Here is a 21,753-nt window from a genome sequence, read left to right as displayed (position 1 = left end):
CTCGGCGTAGGGCCCTTCTCCCGCGCGGGTCGAGCAGAGAACCGGAGGCGGAGGTCGCCATCGCCGCCAGGGACGAAGGCGTGGCGGCGGCGGCTAGGGACGGGGCCCGCTTCATCGCCGACGTGGCGGCGATCCAAAGTGCGGCGGTCCAAAGCGAAGGAGGACGCACGGCGGCGGTCAGGCGGTGGCGTGAGGAGGAGGAGGCCCGGCGGCGGCGGCGGTCCAGCGGCGGCGGAGGAGGAGGCGGCCCGTGCGGCGGCGGTCCGCTCGCCGGCGTGCGGCGCGCGCGGAGTGCAAGAAGCGCTCCAGCTTCGACGACGGCGCCGGCCCATCCGGCGGCCACTAGTAGGGCGCGCGACTGCGAGTAGGTACAGCCGTTGTAGTTTTAGGTTAACTCGACTAACCATCTCTGTAAAGATGGTCCTTTTGGCCAATCAATAGTAATGAAAAAAATCTTTTGCTTACCTACTCACTGCCGACCGGGCCCGGATGTACGCAACGCGGACAGATTCCGCGACCGTCGAGCGTCCGCGGAGACGCAAACCTGGCGCATATTTGGGCCAGGTTTGCGTCTCCGCGGATGGCCCAGTCACTTTGCGTCACCCCACTGGAGGTGGTGCCAGACGCATTTCCGGTCACGGCGGACACAAACGGTCGCTCGTTTGCGTCGCGCGGCTGGAGATGCCCTAACCAACGGATATCATCTCATGAAACGATGTTGTGTGTCTAACACGTGTCCGTTCTCCCGTCCCCGACCTGCTCCATCCGTCCCCAGCTCGGCTCAGCAGTCAGCACGGCTCGGCTGGTGAGCGTGTGGGCGCCGTCCGACACGTGGTCACCCTCCGCGCCCATCTAGGCGCCTCCCCCTAATTATCTTTTTTTTTTTGAACAAACCTCCCCCTAATTATCTACGCCCCACTTGCGACACTAACTAATCGTACATTAACGGGCAAGTGGGCGGAGAAAGAAGAAAATGATTAGTAGGCGGACACGTCCCTCCTGTCTCCCTCCTCTCCCCTGCTCCTCCCACCAATCTCACACGGACACAGAGATCTGCCCTGATTGCTGCTTCCCTGCTTCTTATCTCCTCGAGACCCATTTCCTCCAATCTACTATCCTACCATTTCTCTCGCTCGATTCCGCCGGGCAAAGCGAATCCACTCGACTTCCCTGCCCCATTCTTCCCTCCGCATGAACTGCCATCTTCCGCAGCAACTAATCGACCGCGTCGTGCTCTTTGGCTTGCCTGAGAGCTTGGATGCGAGTTCTTGGCAGCTCTAGCCATGGTTTGGACTCAACGCACCACTTCATGACTGTCCGGCCGGCACCTCCCTGCTTCGGAAGTGCAAGAGGGTGGTGAGGATCTTTGAGGGAGACTTCGTGGAACAGAGCGAGGCTTTCTTGCTGGTGCTGCTTCTCTGCTCCGCTCCCCCATGGCTTCGAGGGACTTTCTTGGCATCTTCGGCGGCGGGAAGGTGGCGCCGCCTGAGGAGGGCGGGAGCACGGAGGGCGGCGAGTCGGACGAGATCGACCTCGGCCTGGGCCTCTCGCTCGGCCTGGGGCTCTCCCTCGGCGGCCGCTTCGGCACCGACCGCTCCCCGGACGCCAAGCGCCCGCGCCTGGCGCGCTCCGCGTCCATCGCCTCCGCCTGCTCCGTCTCCCTCGCCGACGCCGACGCCGACGGCGACGGCGACCCCTCCCCGGCCTCGCCGCTGCAGCTGCTGCGGACCAGCTCGCTGCCCACTGACACCGAGGAGGAGCGCTGGCGCCGCCGGGAGATGCAGAGCCGCCGCCGCCTCGAGGCGCGCCGGAAGATGCTCGGGAGGAGGAGCTCCGTCGGCTCCTCCTCGGTGCCCGGGAAGCCAGCCAAGGAGGACGTGGCCGGCGCCGACGCCGTTAATGGGATGCAGCTCAGGAGGTCAACCGGATCGCAGGGGAGCACCTCTGCAAACCAGCAGCAGCAGCAGCAGCAGGACCAAGGTGTGCACTCGCTTTTTTTTTGTTCACTTAGTTTGCTGTTGATTCTTCCTGATACATCTTGTGATTGCAACCTGCTCAATACTGTGTGGCCAGATTTGGGCTGGTTCAAGTTGCAACCTGTCAACCATGCTTCAGCATACTAAATTTGGCTAACAAGAACATACCCGCAAAAAAAAAAAGAGTGAAGTCTGAAATAAACCTTAATGTTGTAGACGGTGTCTAAATTAAACCTTTGTAAGAAATTAGGGTTAGGAGCTATTCGGCCTACCCTCTATTCCTCTGCCTTATCGGTGGTGCCGCTCACAATGCATATTGAGGCTAGAGGGTAAGGACCTTTATATAGACTCCAAATTCCAGATATTTGTATCTGTTTCCAGATAGGACTCAGCGACTTGTTAAACCAACCACTATCATTAACAGCCATCTGCTGAGCCCAACTGTTAATCAATTAGGTCCTAAACACGCACGTGCGCCGAGTTTGAATTCAAAGTCAAACTCGCAGGCTTTAACAATCCATAGAGCCAATCCTACGGACAACCTGGCATTCCACTCTATACTGTTCCCGGGTATAATTCCAACGTACTTATATGCATTATGTTCCAGTATAGCTGTACCGGCTTCCTTAAGTATATTTCCTTAAGTACAAATTCCGCATCAATTGTTCCCTGCTATTTCCATGAATATACTTCCACATCGAGATTTGATTCCGGGAGTATAACAATGTAGTGAACATGTAAAATATTTAAAAGCCATAAATTCCTACATCTCCCACTTGGCTGAAAATATTTTATCCAACAAAGTGAATTCCCACGCTATTAACATGGTCAGCAAATTCCCTCAATGTATTCATGTTGTATATAAACTTTGTGACTTTGGAGTCGTATTATCACAAAGTAACAGGTTATGATGCTTTTTCCACGACCATAAGTATATCAAAATAATTCCTTAGCAACATGCCTTCCTTTAATGCTTCATAACATCAAAGTATTACATCTTTCATCAGAAAGACCCTCTAAAACATTTATCTTTCTACACAATAAAGATCTGCAAAAAATACATATTAAAAAAAAATATAAATACCACTCACCAAGATCATTTTGCCGAAAGTAACATTAGTATATCCTTGCAGAGGTGTTGTGACAATCAACCAATGATGAATAATCCATAATTTCTTGGCATTACTCCATATGCATTTCCTATGATTCCAGCGATCTTTCCACGATGAGTCATCCACTTGCTAACAATTCCGGCAAGTGTGAGTTATTATGCTAATCAAAATAGCAAGAATTCCAGCAGCATGGCTAAGGTTGGGTCGCACGAATAATATCCCAAAATAATTACTGGATGACAACTATTCTTCCCTTTTGCTCTGGAGTTCAAACAAAATTCCTCACAGAGTACCATTCCCTTTATCAAAGGTGTTTGACAGGTTTGCAATTTTCCATAGAATTTCTATGTAATTCCACTACCAAAATAATGGAAGCTTCAACGTACCTTTGTATATGATCATCTTCCATCATTAAGAAAACCATAAGATCTGGTATACCATTGATGTGAAGCTTGTTCCAACATGTAATGATATATTTAGCTAGCAAACCCTGCTTTTGTTCCCACTTTCTCTAAATTCCAGAGAAGGAAAGAAAAAAATCCATTGGAGAAAGAGTTTCCACAAAGTACAAATATTTCCTTTGTGTAAAGCATTTAACAACAAGCCTAGAATCGTGGTTTCCACTAAGCATCTTGCATTAAACATTCTTGTAAATAAATATATTTACAACCTATAGGCATGCGGTTGTTTGGTTAGATAACAAGTTCCAAAACTTTTATTCTTCCTCATAGAGTTTCTTCCTCCCCGCAATGCTTTCACCCATAGTTGACATTAGTAACAACTTCAATCCAGTATACTTGTTCCTCTAAAACATAGAGTGCATGAATTCTAGAAAGAACATACAACAATAGTCAAGACTGACCACTTTAATTCCTCCCACTTTTCCTAAGCATGTTAGTGTTGGAAGTTTAACTTGTGTTTTCCTTTGGAGTTATAACAGTATTCCACATGAGATTCCAATGCGGTATTATTGCTACTAATTTCAACCATGATAAAAGATAGTGTGTTCCTACTTTCCACCGCATTTCGTTTGTAGACCAAAAGTGGTACCATTGCATCCACTAGATTTCTTCCAGTCCACTAAACATTACCAGTGACCGTGAGAGATTATGAAATGTTGAACACATAGCAATATTTAATTCCTATTCCAAATAATAAAAGGGAAGAACAAAGTGTTATATTCCTCCATTCAACCGTGGAGTACCTGCCATAATTCAATGGTGAATAATTTCATGCTCTTATATAAATTTCCATACTTCCTGAAGTGTACTTCCCCCACCAATCAGTACACAAAATTTTAGCCTTTGATGAACTGATTTTCCACTTCAGTATGATACGTGTGTATTCCAACTTATCATAAGTATGATGATGAAGTATCACAATCCTCCCACTGAGGTTTATAATTCCAGAATTAAAATGCCACTTAATTATGTTCCTTGATATTCCACCAAGTTGTTAAAGAGATAAAATAATTGAACTGTAATGGGAGTGTAAACAAAATACCCCAAATGCCACATTGGGAATATAAATCCATATATGATAGTCCTCCCACTTAAATATATATTTCCAGAAGTAATTATCATGTTCCTTGGTATGCGACCAAGTTGTAAATATCAACAATAATAAAATTCCAAGCACGTTTATCCATATTATTAGTATTCCTCCATATGGGAGTTATCTTTACCAAATAAGAAACTTATGTTGCCAACTTCCAATGGATCATCGAGAGATAAAATGGCCATTGTATTAAATTGCACAACGCACTAATTTGCGAGCAATTTTCCGACTCTTCCTTTCCAAATAGAATGTCATATTGATAAAATCCGATAGATAACAATAACTAAAATTACTTCCGATTGTAGCTGAAAATAGTCTCCTAACAATAATTGTTTTCCTCCACCAAAAGAGTTTGTGCATAATTTTCCAATTCCAAAGTTCATGAGATTTAGCATTGAACATGAAGTACACATATTGATTATGTATTCCTTTGGAATTGTTTGCATTTTAATAAAATTGCTATCGTATTCCAGCAACATATTATGACATAGAAGCTAATAATCCAATTATTTGGAAAAGCAAGTCATAAATAAATATTCGGTGCAACATAAGCAATGGACGTACCATACGTGAGTGAGAAGTGTTAATCCCTTTCCTTCAAGTAATTCCTCATAATCTTCCAAAACAAGTGATGCCCATTATTATGATATACATGTCCATACGTATAATATTCCATGGGTCTGAAGACTGACAAAGTAATATATCCTTGTACACCAGCAGCAAATGATATGCATCCTTGTTTCCTTTGTTGGTCAGCATATGGTACCATTTGAAAAAATAATACACTGCCACAGTACAGACGTACGTAGTTTTCCGTCGCAGAGGAAGCTACATGTGCGCGCTAGAGCCAGGGAAGTACAAAGTATTCAGACAATCCTCAATATGTCTAGAAATAAATCCCAGATAGTACCCTTTTCCAGGTGGGAACGGTGAGTATAAATTGTTTTCTAGATGAACTTGGAAACAACCGTCACTATGCAGTAAATTCCATCAAGATTTATGTTCCTTGGTCAAGTAGCAGCCCAAGTTCCTTCACGAAAAACAGAGGAAAGGGAATTGTAATCTCCAAGCAATCCTTTAAGTACTGTACTCAATTTGACGCAATCTGAAATACCAGATCAACCAATTTGCTGAAATCCGTAGCAAGTTCCTCTGTTCTCGCTGAAGCAAGAAAACAGTGTTCCTTTTGCGTTAAAAAAAAAAAACACAGCAAAGTGGTGAGCTATTCAGAGTTGCCTTGGAGCCACAAGGACGAACTGCAAACAGAGGAAGAACATCATGTAGATTCCCACGATCTGGGTGGATGGTGAGGTCCATACGATTCTGGCAAATATGCAGAGTACTCCAATAATTCTGATTGTTTCTCCACGTTCCAGAGTACACCAAATTGGGGTGTGTGTCAGTAGGTCCAGAAAACAATCTATTCCAAAAGGTTAATTCTGATCCTTCTAATAGCGAATTCCTCACAAGAACGTCACTGTTATTTATTACCGTAGCAATTTCCAGACAAGAAAATAAATAAAAGACAAGCAAAAAATCGAAATTCTTATCTGTCAATTCAAGTTCCCGAAAGCAGCATGTGCAGCTTCAGCGATTTGAGCAGCTTCCGTGAAGCTGCAGATCTTTGCGAGCAAGCCTCCTCCATGCAGGTTACGGGTCGTGGTGTGCGGCAGTTTAATTCCCGCGAGTTCGTTAGCTCATGCCGGACTCGTTTAGCTTGTCGAGTTCGTGACGAAGTGGGACAGCTGAACGGAGAACCGACGGGACCCGTAGGTCGATTGTTCCGCGATGGGCCAACAAGGCGGCTGAATCGCGTGAGCCCTGTGACTCCCAGAGAGTCGCGATGAGGATGAAGAAGTGGCGAGGCCGACGGAGCTCTGGCGGGAGCGGTTGGGCGCAGATGGAAGCCGCGAGCTGCCAACCGGTTGGGTCAGATCCTCATGGCGACGTGATATTGCAGCGGATGTGGTACAAAGTCGATCTTGGTTCCGTCAGCGACGATGCGATCTGACCGGACATGCGAGACAATCGAACGCAAGAGTGCGGCAGAGTGCTCAAGATCTTTCCTTCCACGGTAGACTACGGCCGCCGGTGGACGATGAACCTTGTGCTCTGATACCAATGTAAGAAATTAGGGTTAGGAGCTATTCGGCCTACCCTCTATTCCTCTGCCTTATCGGTGGTGCCGCTCACAATGCATATTGAGGCTAGAGGGTAAGGACCTTTATATAGACTCCAAATTCCAGATATTTGTATCTGTTTCCAGATAGGACTCAGCGACTTGTTAAACCAACCACTATCATTAACAGCCATCTGCTGAGCCCAACTGTTAATCAATTAGGTCCTAAACACGCACGTGTGAGTCGTGCGCCGAGTTTGAATTCAAAGTCAAACTCGCAGGCTTTAACAATCCATAGAGCCAATCCTACGGACAACCTGGCATTCCACTCTATACTGTTCCCGGGTATAATTCCAACGTACTTATATACATTATGTTCCAGTATAGCCGTACCGGCTTCCTTAAGTATATTTCCTTAAGTACAAATTCCGCATCAATTGTTCCCTGCTATTTCCATGAATATACTTCCACATCGAGATTTGATTCCGGGAGTATAACAATGTAGTGAACATGTAAAATATTTAAAAGCCATAAATTCCTACAACCTTGAACTTCTAATCCCGGATATTAGCACCCTGAGCTTACTATTCCCGGTCTTTACTTGCATGAAGCTCGTTTCCATTCAAAATTTTCTGATGTGGCAGCAGTCACCGCTGGGGTCGCTGCTGTTCGGCATCCTCAATGAGGATTCCTCATGCCGGTCAACATATTCGGATGCCCCTTCCTCTTCGTCACCCTCACGCCACGGCCGAGCATTTCATCGAGCAGAACGCTCGCAACGGTGAGCTCGTCGTTGCTGCACCGCCGATAACATGCACATCTGGGCCATCAAGGGAAGCTAGGCCAATGACCTGAAGGCGAGCGCACGTTTTCAAAATCACGCTGACGGCGGCGAACCCAGAAGGTCAGCGCGAGGTGGAGTGCGCCGTTCAGCTACAGATCGCGCGCCGCCGTCGAGGTCTAGGTCGCGCGCCACGCTGCAGGCCGGGCCGTCGAGGTCCATGCGGCGCGCTGCACTCAAGGGCGCCGTCGTGGTCCAGGTCACGCGCCGCGCTGCAGGCCGGGCCTTTGAGGTCCAGGCGGCGCCGGCGAGCTTCAAGCCGAGCCGGCGAGCTCCACGCCACTCATGATTGAGTGGATTCGGTGGAGGAGGAGAGGACACCGGCGATTGAGTGGATTCGGTGGAGGAGGAGAGGACGCCGGGGATGGAGGGAAGTTGGAGGTGAGGACGCCGGGGAGGGCTATTCCGCCGTTCGGTCGCTGAGCCTCTGGTTCCATTGCAGTCTGATCCCAGTGGCCATGAAGACGATGCAGATGAGACTCCCTGGCCACGTAACAGGATACCTGTTTGGAAACTATCTAAAAGCAAAAAATGACCAGGATTGATTAGTATAGGGTAGCGATTTCCGGGATTAGGAGTTCAAGGTTTGATTTAGACACCGTCTACAACTTCAAGGTTTATTTCAAACTTTACTCAAAAAAAGAACATATCCACAATTGCAAGATGCCGCCATAGTTTGAAAAGCATGCGGTCAAGCACTAATAATGACTAGAGAGAGCGTGGAGGACCAGAGTCGGCAATAATAAGCTAGAAATACACAAATATTGACTCATTTCCTCCTACTAACTCTAGTTGTATTTTGGATATTGGTATGCCAAATTTTGAGTACAGTACCAGATTTGAGTCCAGCTCTGCACATAGATGTACAACGATATAATGGGGTTCTGACTCTCGGTTTGTCGCTAGCTAGTGGCGAAGATTTGATTAGTGAGATAAGTTTAATTGACATGAATGTTTGTCAGATACTGAATTATGCTTCTCTTCATCCGTGGGTGGGCTATTTTCGAACCTGTTTTAATTATCTTCATGTTTGGTCGCATCCTCGTATCATACAACTTTCTTTGTACTGTCTGCTACCCCATGAGAAATATGGCTGCCCAGGGAATATTAGTCTAGTGCTCATAATCACCCAGAATCTTCGAACCAGGGTACCGACATAACACCTCAAAATTCAACTAAGGACTATAGGACATACAGAAAAGCTGATCCACACAATCAGATTTGGGCTGCTTGAAGTTGCAGCCTGTAACCGATGCTTCAACATACTAATATTGCCTAACAAGAACATACCCGCAAAAAAAAGAACATATCCGCAATTGCAAGATGCCACCCTAGTTTGAAAAGCATGCGGTGTAATAATGACTAGAGAGAGAGGGTGGAGGACCAGAGTCGTCAATAATAAGCTAGAAATACACAAATATTGACTCATTTCCTCCTACAAACTGCAGTTGTATTTTGGATAATGGTATGCCAAATTTTTAGTCCCAGATTTGAGTCTAGCTATGCACATAGATGTACAACGATATAGTTCTTACTCCGGGTGTGTCGCTAGCTAGTGGCGAATATTTGATTAGTGAGATAAGTTTAATGACATGAATGTTTGTCAGATACTGAATTATGCTTCTCTTCATCCGTGGGTGGGCTATTTTGGAACCCGTTTTATTATCTTCATGTTTGGTCGCATCCTCGTATCATACAACTGCAAATGTGTGATCTGGTGTGCTTCAACTTTCTTTGTACAGTCTGCTACCCCATGACAAATATAGCTACCCAGGGAATATTAGTCTAGTGCTCATAATCACCCAGAGTCATCGAACTAGGGTAGTGACATAACACCTCAAAATTCCTCTAATGGCTATAGGACAAACAAAAAAGCTGATCCATACAATCAAATTTAAACCATATACCCAGTATGGAGAATGCATGAATCACAAGCTTGATAATGATATCAAATGCTGGTAGTGCACTATTATTATGCATATACTCTGGTTTAGTGGTCGAACACAATATTATGAATTCGTGAGTGTTACTTTTGCAATGCCTAGGGCCCAAATTTACGGAAGGTTTACTGAGGGCTATCGTGGACCACGTATGCTAGTGACTCACACGTGCTTTCATACTACTTCACCTGAAGACGTTAACCCCGAGTGCTTAACCGGTTTAAAACCCACCACTACCACACGTAAACCACGCAAGCCACCTCCAGATTGAGTCGGGTGTCCAGTTTTTCTTTTGGTTTCTTGTCTTTCAGGTGTTCGTGGCTCAAATAGGTTTTTCCTTCAACTATTTTGTCCCCAACACCTCAGTGTAAAGAAAAAGGAAGTTTGCAAACTTTGTTGTACTAGACAAAGGTGAACTTATATGCAGAATAACTTACCGACTGTAGTTGCATATTAAAGCTAACAGAAAGAGTCTAAATATGGACTTACCTAAGCAACCTCCAAACACAAAAACCCATCTTATGCCTCCTCGTTAGTTCTGACCTTAGAATCTTCTGGGTATATGGCCTATCAGAACTTGGAGATAAGAGTTGTTCTTAAAACTTTTGTGTTCTTGACTCCTCCCTTGTTTACCTTTGAAAACCTGGTCAGTTACAACTTCAAGCATAGTTAATGTTAAGTACTTCTATCGGTACTGTTGATGTGCATCCCCAGTATGCCGCTTTCCTCCACGAACTACAAAAGTATGCATCCCCAGTGACTGACGCTTAATCTTGAAAATTCCGAGCTTTAAGCTTACTTGTATATCGATGTCTATCTATCTGTATTAGTGTATTACCAAAACGATTGCAAAGAAATATAGATAGAAAAAAAGGGATTGTTCTGTAAAAAAGGAAGGAATGGCCGATAAAAAATGGATCTAAAGTAGGGCGTTTTATGCAATGTGCCAAACTCCTTGCACAAATCTCAAAGCTGGATTGTTGTAGTAGCCGATGTGAAGACTGGGTCATACAAAAGCAGAAAGAATAGATAATCAATCTGGTGCAGCATAAATTGGTGTCTTAGTTTCTGCTTGCATCTGCTCATCAAGGAAACTCAATTTTTCTTCTTGTGTTCTCAGGTGTTGACAGAAGTGCAGTCTGCCAGTCAACAGACGATAGGAGTTCAACCAATGAAAATACAAATCAAAACATTGTGATTCCTCCTCCAGCAACAGCAGCAGCAGCTGGGGGGCCAACAAACAGCGCGATGCCGGAGCAGCCTCCATTGAGGACGCTTGGCTCCTTGACAACAATGAGGACAAGCAGCACTAGCGACATGAAGAAGTGCATGATGGAGGACATGCCGATGGTCTCTTCCAAAGTCGAAGGGCCTGGCGGAAAGAAAATCGATGGCTTCCTATACAGGTATAAGAAAGGCGGCGAGGGCGTCAGGATAGTTTGCGTCTGCCATGGTAGCTTCCTCACCCCTGCAGAGTTTGTGAAGCATGCAGGCGGGGGTGACGTCTCGAATCCTCTTAGGCATATCGTCGTCAACCCCGCACCGTCGGCATTCTTGTAATTCTGAACTAGTACCTTGAGAAGTTTTTTCTAGATACTATTACATTATCTATTGTGCATTGTAACTTGATACACCAACCTGTTTCAGTGTTTCCGTGAGTGGAACGGAACATATATTGGGTCTCATTTTACTACAAATTGGGAGAAAGGGAGCCGAAGGGCATTACCATCTGCCTGTTGTTGCCTAACTGAATTGTCTTTTGTTGGCTGACTTAATTATTACACTCTTGAAAATTCTGTCAGGGGCAGCTTAAGACCGTTTGCGTATGTGTTTTATATGCTTCCAAACAATCACTCGATTATGTAAGCTTGCCAGCAGCCTTAACCTTTTCGAAGTTATATAGCACTTCTAACTTCTTCCTGTGCAACCAAGTACCGATTTGTAGATGGAACAACGAACACCAACATTACTTTGACATGAAAAAATCTTTTCGTCTTCCCTGGCAGCTGCCGCCTACAAGAAAACTGCGCCTTGATCTCCACCATAAATCGGTTCCTCTTCCTCCGTCCGGTCTTGCCGGCATCGTGAGGGGTGGTGAATCTGATCTATGCGTGGAGTTTTTCATAAAATAATGTTTTCAATAGATCAGGTTAGGGTTTGGTAGCAGTCTTCTTGTTGGCTTTCGCCACATTGAAGATATCATCGACCACAATAAGTATTCTGCAATCCTTGTTTCTTTTATACTTTATTTTGTAATTATTGAAGTCAACTTGTGTATATTTACCATGTACTTTATTACTCCCTCCTTCACGGTATACAGGGCGTGGTTGAGAAATCTCTGGGACCAAGACAATCAGCGATTGGTTGTAGATTCGTTTCAGCTGTACTCCAAAACGCCTAATTAAACGTAAAAATAGCTTCTCTAATTAGGCCCATTAAACCCAACACGCCTAATTAAACGTAATTACCGGCTTTGGTACTCCTCCCGTCCATTAATCGAATCGTTTCCGGGCATGCAGTGGTGGAGACCGATCGAGCAAAACCTTCCTCTTCTTCCCTGCGAAAGTTGCCGCGATTTTTACATCAATTTCCTTCCCGCAAGGTTTCGCTCCAAAAGTTCCAATGAAATCCCAAATTTTTCGCTTCCAAAACTCCCGTGATTCTTCCCTGCACCAAAATTGGAATTCTGGCCGAAATTCTAGCGCCACTTCTCCTCCTTATATAGAGATTGGTAGAGAAACAAAACTTCCAGATCGTATCGTTCCTCCTCCCTCTCGAGGCCATGGCGCCGCCGCACCAAGCAGAAGGAGATCGCCGGACTCCTCCTCTTGGCCTGCGTGGGCTTTCTCGTGTTGCTTTCCAACCTAGGTCGCCGGCAACCGGAGGACTTCCACCACTTGGTCTTGTTGGACGCGGTCCGCTGCCCTCCTTCTCCATCGGCATGACAGGCAGTGAGCGGCTGCCCTCCTTCTCCATGGGCACGGCAGGCAGCGAGCAGGTGGCGCCACGGCGACGCGTCGGTCTGTCCCGCCCAGCTCGCCCACCGGCACCATATGAGGCCGGTTCTTCGAACTGGTGTACGTCCGTCGGGGGCGGGACAGGCAGTGGCGGCAATGACCGACCTGCTTTCGTGGGTCTCAGTCTCTCCAACGGTGGCGGCGGCATCTCGTTCGGCGGCAGCGAGTCTAGGGGCTTCAATGTGTACCACTTTGTCAAAAAAAAGTGGTTTGTCAATATAAAGTTAGTATGTGGTATTGATTGTCAAAAAAAAGTACCACTTTGTAGATGGAAATGGTTTGTCAATTGGTAGTAACTACTCCCTCCGTTCACTTCACGTTTTGGCAAGCCAAAGACGTTTTACCAAAAATGTCTTATAGAAGTGTAAACAGAGTTTGTACGAAATATGTATGAAAAAAAAGATCACGTAACAATTGCATATTGAAAGAGCAACATCAAGTAGATCAAGCATGTAACGTTCGTATCTTGCACAGAAACTACAGTGTGTGTCACAGGAACCAAATAGTATGTACTACACTAAATCAGTACAATGACACTGACAAAATTGAAGTACACCTTTATCGCTGGTGTGGAAAAGATCCTCAAACAGAAAACGACCAATCCCTATGACCTTGTAACTTTCTTCCTGCCAGTTTTTGATTTCTTGCTTTGCTTTTTCTGCTTCTTGTATTCCTTATACATGTTTATGGATGACAATGTATGGTTCAACTCGGTCCTCAATCTCTCATTCTCTGAAATGCCTCTTAGCACCGCAAAATGACTTTGCAACTTCTCTCTGAGTTCATCTTCACCCACCGTGCAATCTGCCTTCTGAAGCACATCTGGGCTTAGGGCGACAAACTCCTTACTGCGCCGTTTCCTTTTGCACTTCAGCGTCAACACCTTGCCGGCTGGTTTTGATAATTCCAGCCCCATTGACAAGTCTTTGTATGCTTCCAGAGGGTTTGCACTAGAAAGTTGAACTGGATTCTGAGTGGCGTTCAGATTTGCCATGCTCAGGACATTTGAAGCCATTCCAGAAACAGATGGGTCATAATGCTTCTGAAGAAGGCTAAGTTCCCAAAGGACTGTAGCTAGTGCGCCGCTCAAATAAGGATCTTTAGCCTCTGGGTCATATTTCTGAACAAACAATTTTTTTTGCATAATAATCAGATAAATAGAAACTGTACATGATTGAATAGAAAAAAGAAGGGAAAGCTTATACCGCAACTAAGCTGGACAGGGAACCACCACCAGCATCATTTTCCAACATGTTTCGGCACTTTGTATTCTTCTGGAGGAGATGCTTCAGCGTGATCAAGGCTGAAACATTAGACGAACATGTAAATCATTATGCGTGCAAGGCAACCGGAAACGACAACGCTTTGACAACAAGTGCTTGTAACAACCACCCAGGAAGAAATTACTTTACATATCTATCTATTGGTTTACTGATGATTTACTCATCTTGTGATGCATATTTGTATGGGCCCTAGGAAGCAACCTAAAATGATCACCTGTAGCAAAAGTATCGTGATTATGTAGGGGTCATTTACTAATTTACTATGAACTGTCCCATGATTTCTGCTACGCAAGATTGACTCGGCAGATGGATCACTGCATTATACTACCAAACTCGAATAAAATAAAATACTTTGCAAGCCTTGGTAGCCAACTAGCCAATAATCACATGGGGTAATGATATATCCAAACCTGATATTGCTTCTGCAGAGCCAAATGACAGAGCAAATGTGGCCAGACGTTTAATGAAAGCAGCTGCTCTTAGCATATCCTGCTGCTTGCCTTCCCACAGAAGTGTTTTCAGAGCATCGGCCAAAACCTCTCCATGATCTCTGGATGCAATAGATCAGGTCATGCACTTCTCATCATACGGATAGCTTAGCTATTATTATGTTCGATATAATAAAAAATATCCCATGAATTATTAAATGACAATTTTTTAAGTAAAACATTGTCAAGGAATGGATGAAGCAGAGGAAACAACTCCCGGTATGAATAGTGTCCAAACCTGTCAGGCCGATACTCCAGTATAAGGTTATAAAGCTGCACAAAGAAGTCCTGCAGGTCAACGTTCAAAGCCTCAAGATTGTTCCTCCAGACTTTGAAAGCAACTATGCAGCATTGCAGACGTTCTGACACAGAGAGTGCATTATCTGGCGGAATTTCACCTTGATGGTCTGTATACCCAGAAAGCTTCTTAAGGCAAGCAATAAGTTCACTCATGAAATCCAAATCAATTAAATGCGAGAATTTTCCTAAGCCCTCCAAGCATGGAGCAAGTAAAGGGTGCGAGCCACCAGGAAAGACACTGGTGGCCTTGTACCTAGAATCATTGACATGACAATATCATCATCGTCAGGAGTGCAACATTATGATATAAGGCAACAATTCCAAACATATACTACCAGACATGAATCCTTTCTACCCATAAACTCAGATACACAATGCACAAACCTTGAATTGTTCATGCTATGCTTCAAAATTCGAAAATAGGTCTCAAACAGAGCTGCGAGAGTTTCCCTTTGTATCATTTTTTTCTCCTTTGGATCAAGAGTAAACGAAACAGCTCTAAGATCCGCACGAACCTGCATAAATATAACCTCATGAGAATTAAAGGCTATGCTACAAGAGTATGCAACATCGAATGTTACCTCTTGTCTGGCCTTAGAAAGCATCTCCTTTTTTATTTTCTTCTTCTCACTCGGTTTTGCGACATCCCGATTCTGATATCGTTTATTCTTCTTTGGTTTCAGTTTGTCTTCCTTGCTATCATCTTTTCCAAGGTCTTCATCAAACTTCAAAGACAAGCAGACCTACAGAAAAAAGAGCCATAGCCAGCAAGATAAACCAAGAATCTTCATGTATCAACTGCATGAAAAGATGCTAGCAGCCAAACGATAACCGGCAATTTCAACACATACATACCTCAATGCTATCGGGATGGAGCTGGCAATCATGGAGCTTGACATGGGCTGCTATCAATCTTACTGCTTCAATGGTTGCCTCACCACGATGTTTTCCTTCATTTCTAAATAGAGATCTTATCGCCTCACAACATAGTTTCCTACAAGTTTGTGAGAGATAGATGCAAGTTAGGTCAATGCTGCTAGATGGACTACTCTGCTCTAGTTGACTACTCCTAATAAATGAATGGATTAATTTATTAACCCTTACTAAAAAAATAGATACTCATCAGATTAGTTTAGACACCTGATAGTATTATCTACGGCTTTCAAATTTAAAGTTAAAGTGATTAGATTACAAACGAAAGTTGGGTCACTGGAAGATAAAACTATTATCCCACCCCACCCCCCACCCCCCCCCCCGTGCCAAAATTTTTTTTGCGTTCCATGCAGCAATGGTTTGATGCATTACCAACAAGTATAAATAACAGTTGGAACACCGGCAATTATGAGGCCCCGTTCCCTGGCAGCTCCTGATTATCGGAAAAGTTATTACCACCACCCTACATGGGAGTCAGGTGCCTTACATACTGCACTATACCCCCAATATTTACTGATATTCCTGTAAATCGGTACATGAAAATGTATAAAACAGGGGTACATCTAAGATTTACTTGTCTAGACTCTACAGTATATCTCATTCAGTGTGTATAACTACAGATTTACTTGTCCATAGTTGCCCACTTGCCCTTTGATGAAATTATGAAATGAACTAAATATGGAATCAGAGATTGACTCTATACTGGGGTCCCATTCACCTATACATGCACGGCGGGGATGGGGATTGATCTGCGGGACAATAGTTGTACTCAGTAGCTAAATGCAGATAGGAATTTCGGAAGTAATCCGCCATGGGAAATAACCCAGATGCTAACGTTACGACTTATATGTAAGTCAACTACATGATTGACTCATTATGGCATTAACAGGTAGAAAATGATTTGACATAACTGCGTAAGTAAATAAAAATAAAGGAGATACCTGGCTACATCATTCGAGGAGCTTAAATTTTTTACCACACTAGCCAGTAAGCTTTCACGGAAGTTAAAGTGCGGAGCAGCATCTAATAAACTACACAAGCAACGAACAGCCACAAGATAGAAATACGGTTGCTTCTCCAGTGATATCAGTTTTTGTAGGTATGCCTGAAAGTGCACAGAAAGAGAAAAAAAAAGAAGATGAATTTCAACAATCAGAGCATCTAGAAATATCTTTGACCATCAACGAAAGATGCAGCATCAGTGGCAAATAATAAGTAATAGTATGAAAAAAAACTCAAAGCGAATGATGAGCCACTGAAACATTATCCATGATCACATCATTCATAATCAAATGACTTTCTGTCACTAAGTATGAAGGGTATGAAGCAGGATTCAGAATAAAACCTTGTAGGAGCGAATAAGCGTGTATTCATAATATCTCGTCTTCTTCACTTCTTTTGAAACTTCTACAGCGAGCTCTTTTTCTGTCAGCTGCCTAATCCGATAACTGGAGAAGAAGATCAAGACACATATATAAGTCCCTTGGAAACATTGTCACTGTGGTGATCTGAAAATTGAACGGTCATGTACCTGGGAATTATGTCCCTAAACACAGCAAGCAAGGACATTATACCAAGTTTAACAACCTTCTGGTCCATGTCGTTGCATAAGATTAACAGATCATTCAGGGATCTAATGTTTGACTCTGGGTCTTCAAGCAAGGCCATCCCTAGTTCAGCAAGCTGGGCCTTCTTTTTCTCAAACAATTCATCAGATGAAAGTTCTTCTTTCACCTCTTCCTGCCAATCGTAGTATATAGTAAACTCAGACAGCAAAATTCACTATTTGAGAATAAAATGTACTCCCTCCGGATTGGTTTAACAGGCACGCACGTAGTTCAAGAAATTGCTTTGACCATTATTTGGGTCAACAAAATATGGAATATATATCACAAAAATTATATCATTTGAAACCTTTTTTGAATACGAATCTAATGGTATAGATTTTGTAGACATATAATTTATATCTTGTTGACCAAATTAATCTCAAAACTTTGTCTTAAACTGTGTGCGCGCCTGTTAAACCGATCCGGAGGGAGTAGCAATTTTGTATAAGATGGAAAAGGTTGAAATTATGACCCAAGGAAGCTAAATGCTTCCATTTTAATTGATATGATATCTGACGAACTGTTTTATAACTTCTACGTTTGCTTTCGTTGTCATTATTCTCTATAACAAATATCCATACACCTCTATACTCTATGTTGAATAGCTGATGCTGCATTTATTCATTTTCATTTGGCTCAACATTTCTTCTCACTTATGAAACTGTAGCATTCAGTTTGTTATGTCAAAAACAAGTTAATGAGCCATCCAATAATCAAAGCTATGTTACTGTTACTTCAGCTATTCTGCCATATGTTGAGAATGTCTAAGATACTTAGATGTTTGCAATCAAACATGGTCATGTAATTTGCGTTCATGATATCAAGCAGTTTGAACAAATAAAAGTGCTGCGAACTGTAACATGGGAGTAAAATCACATGAAAGGTTGTTTGGAAAAATGAGCTTCAGACTGATGCAACAAGTACAGAGGTAGTACCAACACTACTGAGTGCAGATTTTCCTTGGGAACTTCAGTTGGAGATTGCAGATTCTGTAGTTTACTAGCTTCCTTTTTGCTGGATCTTCCCTTAGGTTCTTTTTGGGAACCTTGGGTGGCACCATCCCCTTTTTCTTCAGATCTAGATTTAACGCCATTAGCTTCGTCACCAGACCTTGCTTTCTTGGCTGCATGTCATGGCGTGATGTTAGAGAAGTAGGGTAAACAGTGCCTACAATTCATTCAAACTCATATGGCAATGCTTGACATATTTCCAGAGAACTGCTTGATGCTTTTGACTTATATTTCTGTTTCATTTCGGTCATTTTACGCACACATCAGGGCAGGAAGATCTCTCTAGGGCACATGTAAGGATTGCGTGCCAATTTATTTAGTTAAAGCAATTTCTACATACGGCATTATTAAATCATGGACCAACAACAATAGGATAGGATGTAAGACCTTATTTAATTCACAGACCAAAAACAATGTGAACAAGCCATTGGCCGTACATTTCCTACGGAAATCATTGTTTTCTTCATGTGCTTATAGGTTGTGCCAAGCATCTACAGGAGTATGTTCCTACTTATTCCAACAATCAATCAAACTTGGTAAAAACAGACCCAAAAGAACTGCGGCTAATCATTTGCTAATATAGAGGGCATATGGTATGTGGTTCACAACTTCTCCAAAGCCCTGTGCAGCTAGCAAGTGCTCCTACCCCAGATTCAGGATTAAGACTGACTCAATCGGTTCCCCTCATTCCGCGGCTCGAAATCAAATAGAACTTGAGCGAGTCTGATGCATACCTGGTCTGTAGACCACCTTCCCGTCCAGAGTCTTGACAGGGAGCGCGTCGACGGGGTCCACCTCGATATCGTCGCCGTTCCTGGGCTTGAGTGCTTCGGCCGCCCTCCTCTTGCGCTCGCGCTCCTCGTAGAGGAGCTCGACCTTGTCGTCGTCGTGGTCGGCGATCCTTTTGAGAAAACCGTCGATGGCATCTTTGTCCAGGTCGGCGAGATTGCGGGCTTGCTGTGGATTCTTCTCGACGAATTCGACATCGTCGTCGGATACGACGATATCGTCTTCGTCGAGCTCCGGCGGCAGCGGCGGCGCGAGGATGACCTTGTTCTTCTTCTTGCTGCTCTTCCCCATGGTAACAGTACTGCGCTGGGATTTTCGTGCGGCCTGTCGAGTTTCAGCGTGGAGGAGGAGAGGGGGGCTAGCCGCAGCCTGCAGCGGAGGGGGGGAACGGCGGCGGTGGAACAAGGGTTGGGACAGGAGGCGGGTGGCGGCGCGTGCGAAAGGGAAGGGCCAGGTTTTGTGCTGGAACTTGGCACTTGGGCTTTGGGCCGAAGTTTGCTAGAGGGCTGGAGGCGTGGACAGGGCAGTGGGGGTGAAGTGGTCGCTGCGAGAGCAGATATTCACCGAAATTAGAGAATCTCTACGACAGCCCATATAATGTCGGAACCGAAAAGATGAAATTCGGTCTCCCAAATTTTCCCTTTCGACGTTTTTAGTCGACGTGCAGAATATAAACTGAAAAGGCGAACTGAAAAACTGAAAAGGTGAACTGAAAAACTGAAAAGGTGTCCGCCTCCGACCGCACACCCGGCGGACGCGGTGGCGACTTTCCGCCGCCGATTCGGCCCCTCCCATACCGACGCGTATCGGAGCTGGTAGCGGCGGATCGGAGAAGCCGACGACGGTGAACTACTTCGTCGCCGGAGGTGGAGCTGCGATGCGGTGGAGCGGCGGCAGCGGCGGAGGAGTAGGGTTTTGGAACCCAACTCGCCCCGCGCCCTGTATAAATACGGGGCGACCGTCCAATTTCTCGGGCCACCGAACTTATTTTACGGGCCAGGCCGCGAGTTTGGGCTCCGTTCTGGATGTCTTTCGGCCTGAACCTGTATTCTCACCGGAATTTTTCGCTTTCGGCCCATTTTTCAATCACTGTTAGAGTTGCTCTTAACTCGTGTATACCTGGTACACTAGCTTGCTTGCCCCAAACTCCATATTTCTATGCTTCAAAAAGTTAAGATTTTTTTGGTGAAGGGCATTTTATTACTTAAATTTTTTAAGCATTACACCCAACATCTCCATAACTATGAAAGGACACGGATGTCGCCTAGAGGGGGGGGGGGGGTGAATAGGTGATACGTCTCCGACGTATCGATAATTTCTTATGTTCCATGCCACACTATTGATGATATCTACATGTTTTATGCATGCTTTACATCATATTTATGCATTTTCTGGAACTAACCTATTAACAAGATGCCGAAGAGCCGCTTGTCGTTTTTGTTGTTTTTGGTTTCAGAAATCCTAGTAAGGAAATATTCTCGGAATTGGACGAAATCAACGCCCAGGGGCCTATTTTCACACGAAGCTTCCAGAAGACCGAAGAGTCAACGAAGTGGGGCCACGAGGCGGCCAGAGGGTAGGGCGGCGCGGCCCAAGCCCTGGCCGCGCCACCCTGTCTCCTGAGCCCCTCATGTGGCCCCCTGACCTGCCCTTCCGCCTACAAATAGCCTTCGTCGCGAAACCCCCAGTACCGAGAGCCACGATACGGAAAACCTTCCAGAGACGCCGCCGCCGCCAATCCCATCTCGGGGGATTCAGGAGATCGCCTCCGGCACCCTGCCGGAGAGGGGATTCATCTCCCGGAGGACTCTACACCGCCATGGTCGCCTCCGGAGTGATGAGTGAGTAGTTCACTCCTGGACTATGGGTCCATAGCAGTAGCTAGATGGTTGTCTTCTCCTCATTATGCTTCATTGTCGGATCTTGTGAGCTGCCGAACATGATCAAGATCATCTATCTGTAATGCTATATGTTGTGTTTGTTGGGATCCGATTAATAGAGAATACTATGTTATGTTGATTATCAATTTATGCCTATGTGTTGTTTATGATCTTGCATGCTCTCCGTTATTAGTAGAGGCTCTGGCCAAGTTTTTACTCTTAACTCCAAGAGGGAGTATTTATGCTCGATAGTGGGTTCATGTCTCCGTGAATCTGGGGGAGTGACAGAAACCTCTAAGGTTATGGATGTGCTGTTGCCACTAGGGATAAAACATTGATGCTATGTCCGAGGATGTAGTTATTGATTACATTACGCGCAATACTTAATGCAATTGTCTGTTGTTAGCAACTTAATACTGGAGGGGGTTCGGACGATAACCTGAAGGTGGACTTTTTAGGCATAGATGCATGCTGGATAGCGGTATATGTACTTTGTCGTAATGCCCAATTAAATCTCACAATACTCATCATAATATGTATGTGCATGGTCATGCCCTCTCTATTTGTCAATTGCCCAACTGTAATTTGTTCACCCAACATGCTATTTATCTTATGGGAGAGACACCTCTAGTGAACTGTGGATCCCTGATACGTCTCCGACGTATCGATAATTTCTTGTGTTCCATGCCACATTATTGATGTTATCTACATGTTTTATGCACACTTTATGTCATATTCGTACATTTTCTGGAACTAACCTATTAACAAGATGCCGAAGTGCCAGTTCCTGTTTTTTGCTGTTTTTGGTTTCAGAAATCCTAGTAACGAAATATTCTCGGAATCGGACGAAATCAACGCCCAGGTTCCTATTTTTCCCGGAACCATCCAGAACACCCGAGAG

General features: G+C 44.7%; 2 protein-coding genes across 2 annotated transcripts; one reads left to right on the top strand and one right to left on the bottom strand.

The window, feature by feature from the left end:
- The first annotated feature begins 976 nt into the window (after positions 1–976).
- On the top strand, positions 977–11,292 carry LOC127332504 (ninja-family protein Os03g0419100). Its single transcript, XM_051358806.2, has 2 exons — positions 977–1,980; positions 10,666–11,292. The coding sequence occupies exons 1-2, from the start codon at positions 1,434–1,436 to the stop codon at positions 11,103–11,105; spliced, it is 987 nt and encodes a 328-aa protein (XP_051214766.1). The 5' UTR covers positions 977–1,433; the 3' UTR covers positions 11,106–11,292.
- Positions 11,293–12,983: 1,691 nt separating this feature from the next.
- Positions 12,984–19,392, bottom strand: LOC127332505 (nucleolar complex-associated protein 3). The gene is made up of 12 exons (XM_051358807.2): positions 18,918–19,392; positions 18,109–18,296; positions 17,098–17,306; positions 16,912–17,014; positions 16,508–16,671; positions 15,489–15,627; positions 15,215–15,376; positions 15,018–15,148; positions 14,572–14,886; positions 14,256–14,395; positions 13,768–13,865; positions 12,984–13,682 (listed from the first exon to the last, which is right to left on the bottom strand). The coding sequence occupies exons 1-12, from the start codon at positions 19,261–19,263 to the stop codon at positions 13,167–13,169; spliced, it is 2,511 nt and encodes an 836-aa protein (XP_051214767.1). The 5' UTR covers positions 19,264–19,392; the 3' UTR covers positions 12,984–13,166.
- Between the last annotated feature and the right edge of the window lie 2,361 nt (positions 19,393–21,753).

Source organism: Lolium perenne, chromosome 4, assembly GCF_019359855.2.
Source record: "Lolium perenne isolate Kyuss_39 chromosome 4, Kyuss_2.0, whole genome shotgun sequence".
NCBI classification, from domain to species: Eukaryota; Viridiplantae; Streptophyta; class Magnoliopsida; order Poales; family Poaceae; genus Lolium; species Lolium perenne.
Note: the sequence above shows the minus strand (reverse complement) of the source record. Positions and strands in the feature narration are given on the sequence as shown.

Bases quoted from the DNA above. Each gene is read 5' to 3' on its own strand.
- LOC127332505 (XM_051358807.2), bottom strand. From the start codon at position 19,263: ATGGGGAAGAGCAGCAAGAAGAAGAACAAGGTCATCCTCGCGCCGCCG. The intron at 17,015-17,097 runs GTACATGACCGT...CTTCTTCTCCAG, and splicing joins TTTAGGGACATAATTCCCAG to TTATCGGATTAGGCAGCTGA. The intron at 13,683-13,767 runs GTATAAGCTTTC...TTGTTTGTTCAG, and splicing joins CCCTGTCCAGCTTAGTTGCG to AAATATGACCCAGAGGCTAA.
- LOC127332504 (XM_051358806.2), top strand. From the start codon at position 1,434: ATGGCTTCGAGGGACTTTCTTGGCATCTTCGGCGGCGGGAAGGTGGCG. The intron at 1,981-10,665 runs GTGTGCACTCGC...TTGTGTTCTCAG, and splicing joins GCAGCAGCAGCAGGACCAAG to GTGTTGACAGAAGTGCAGTC.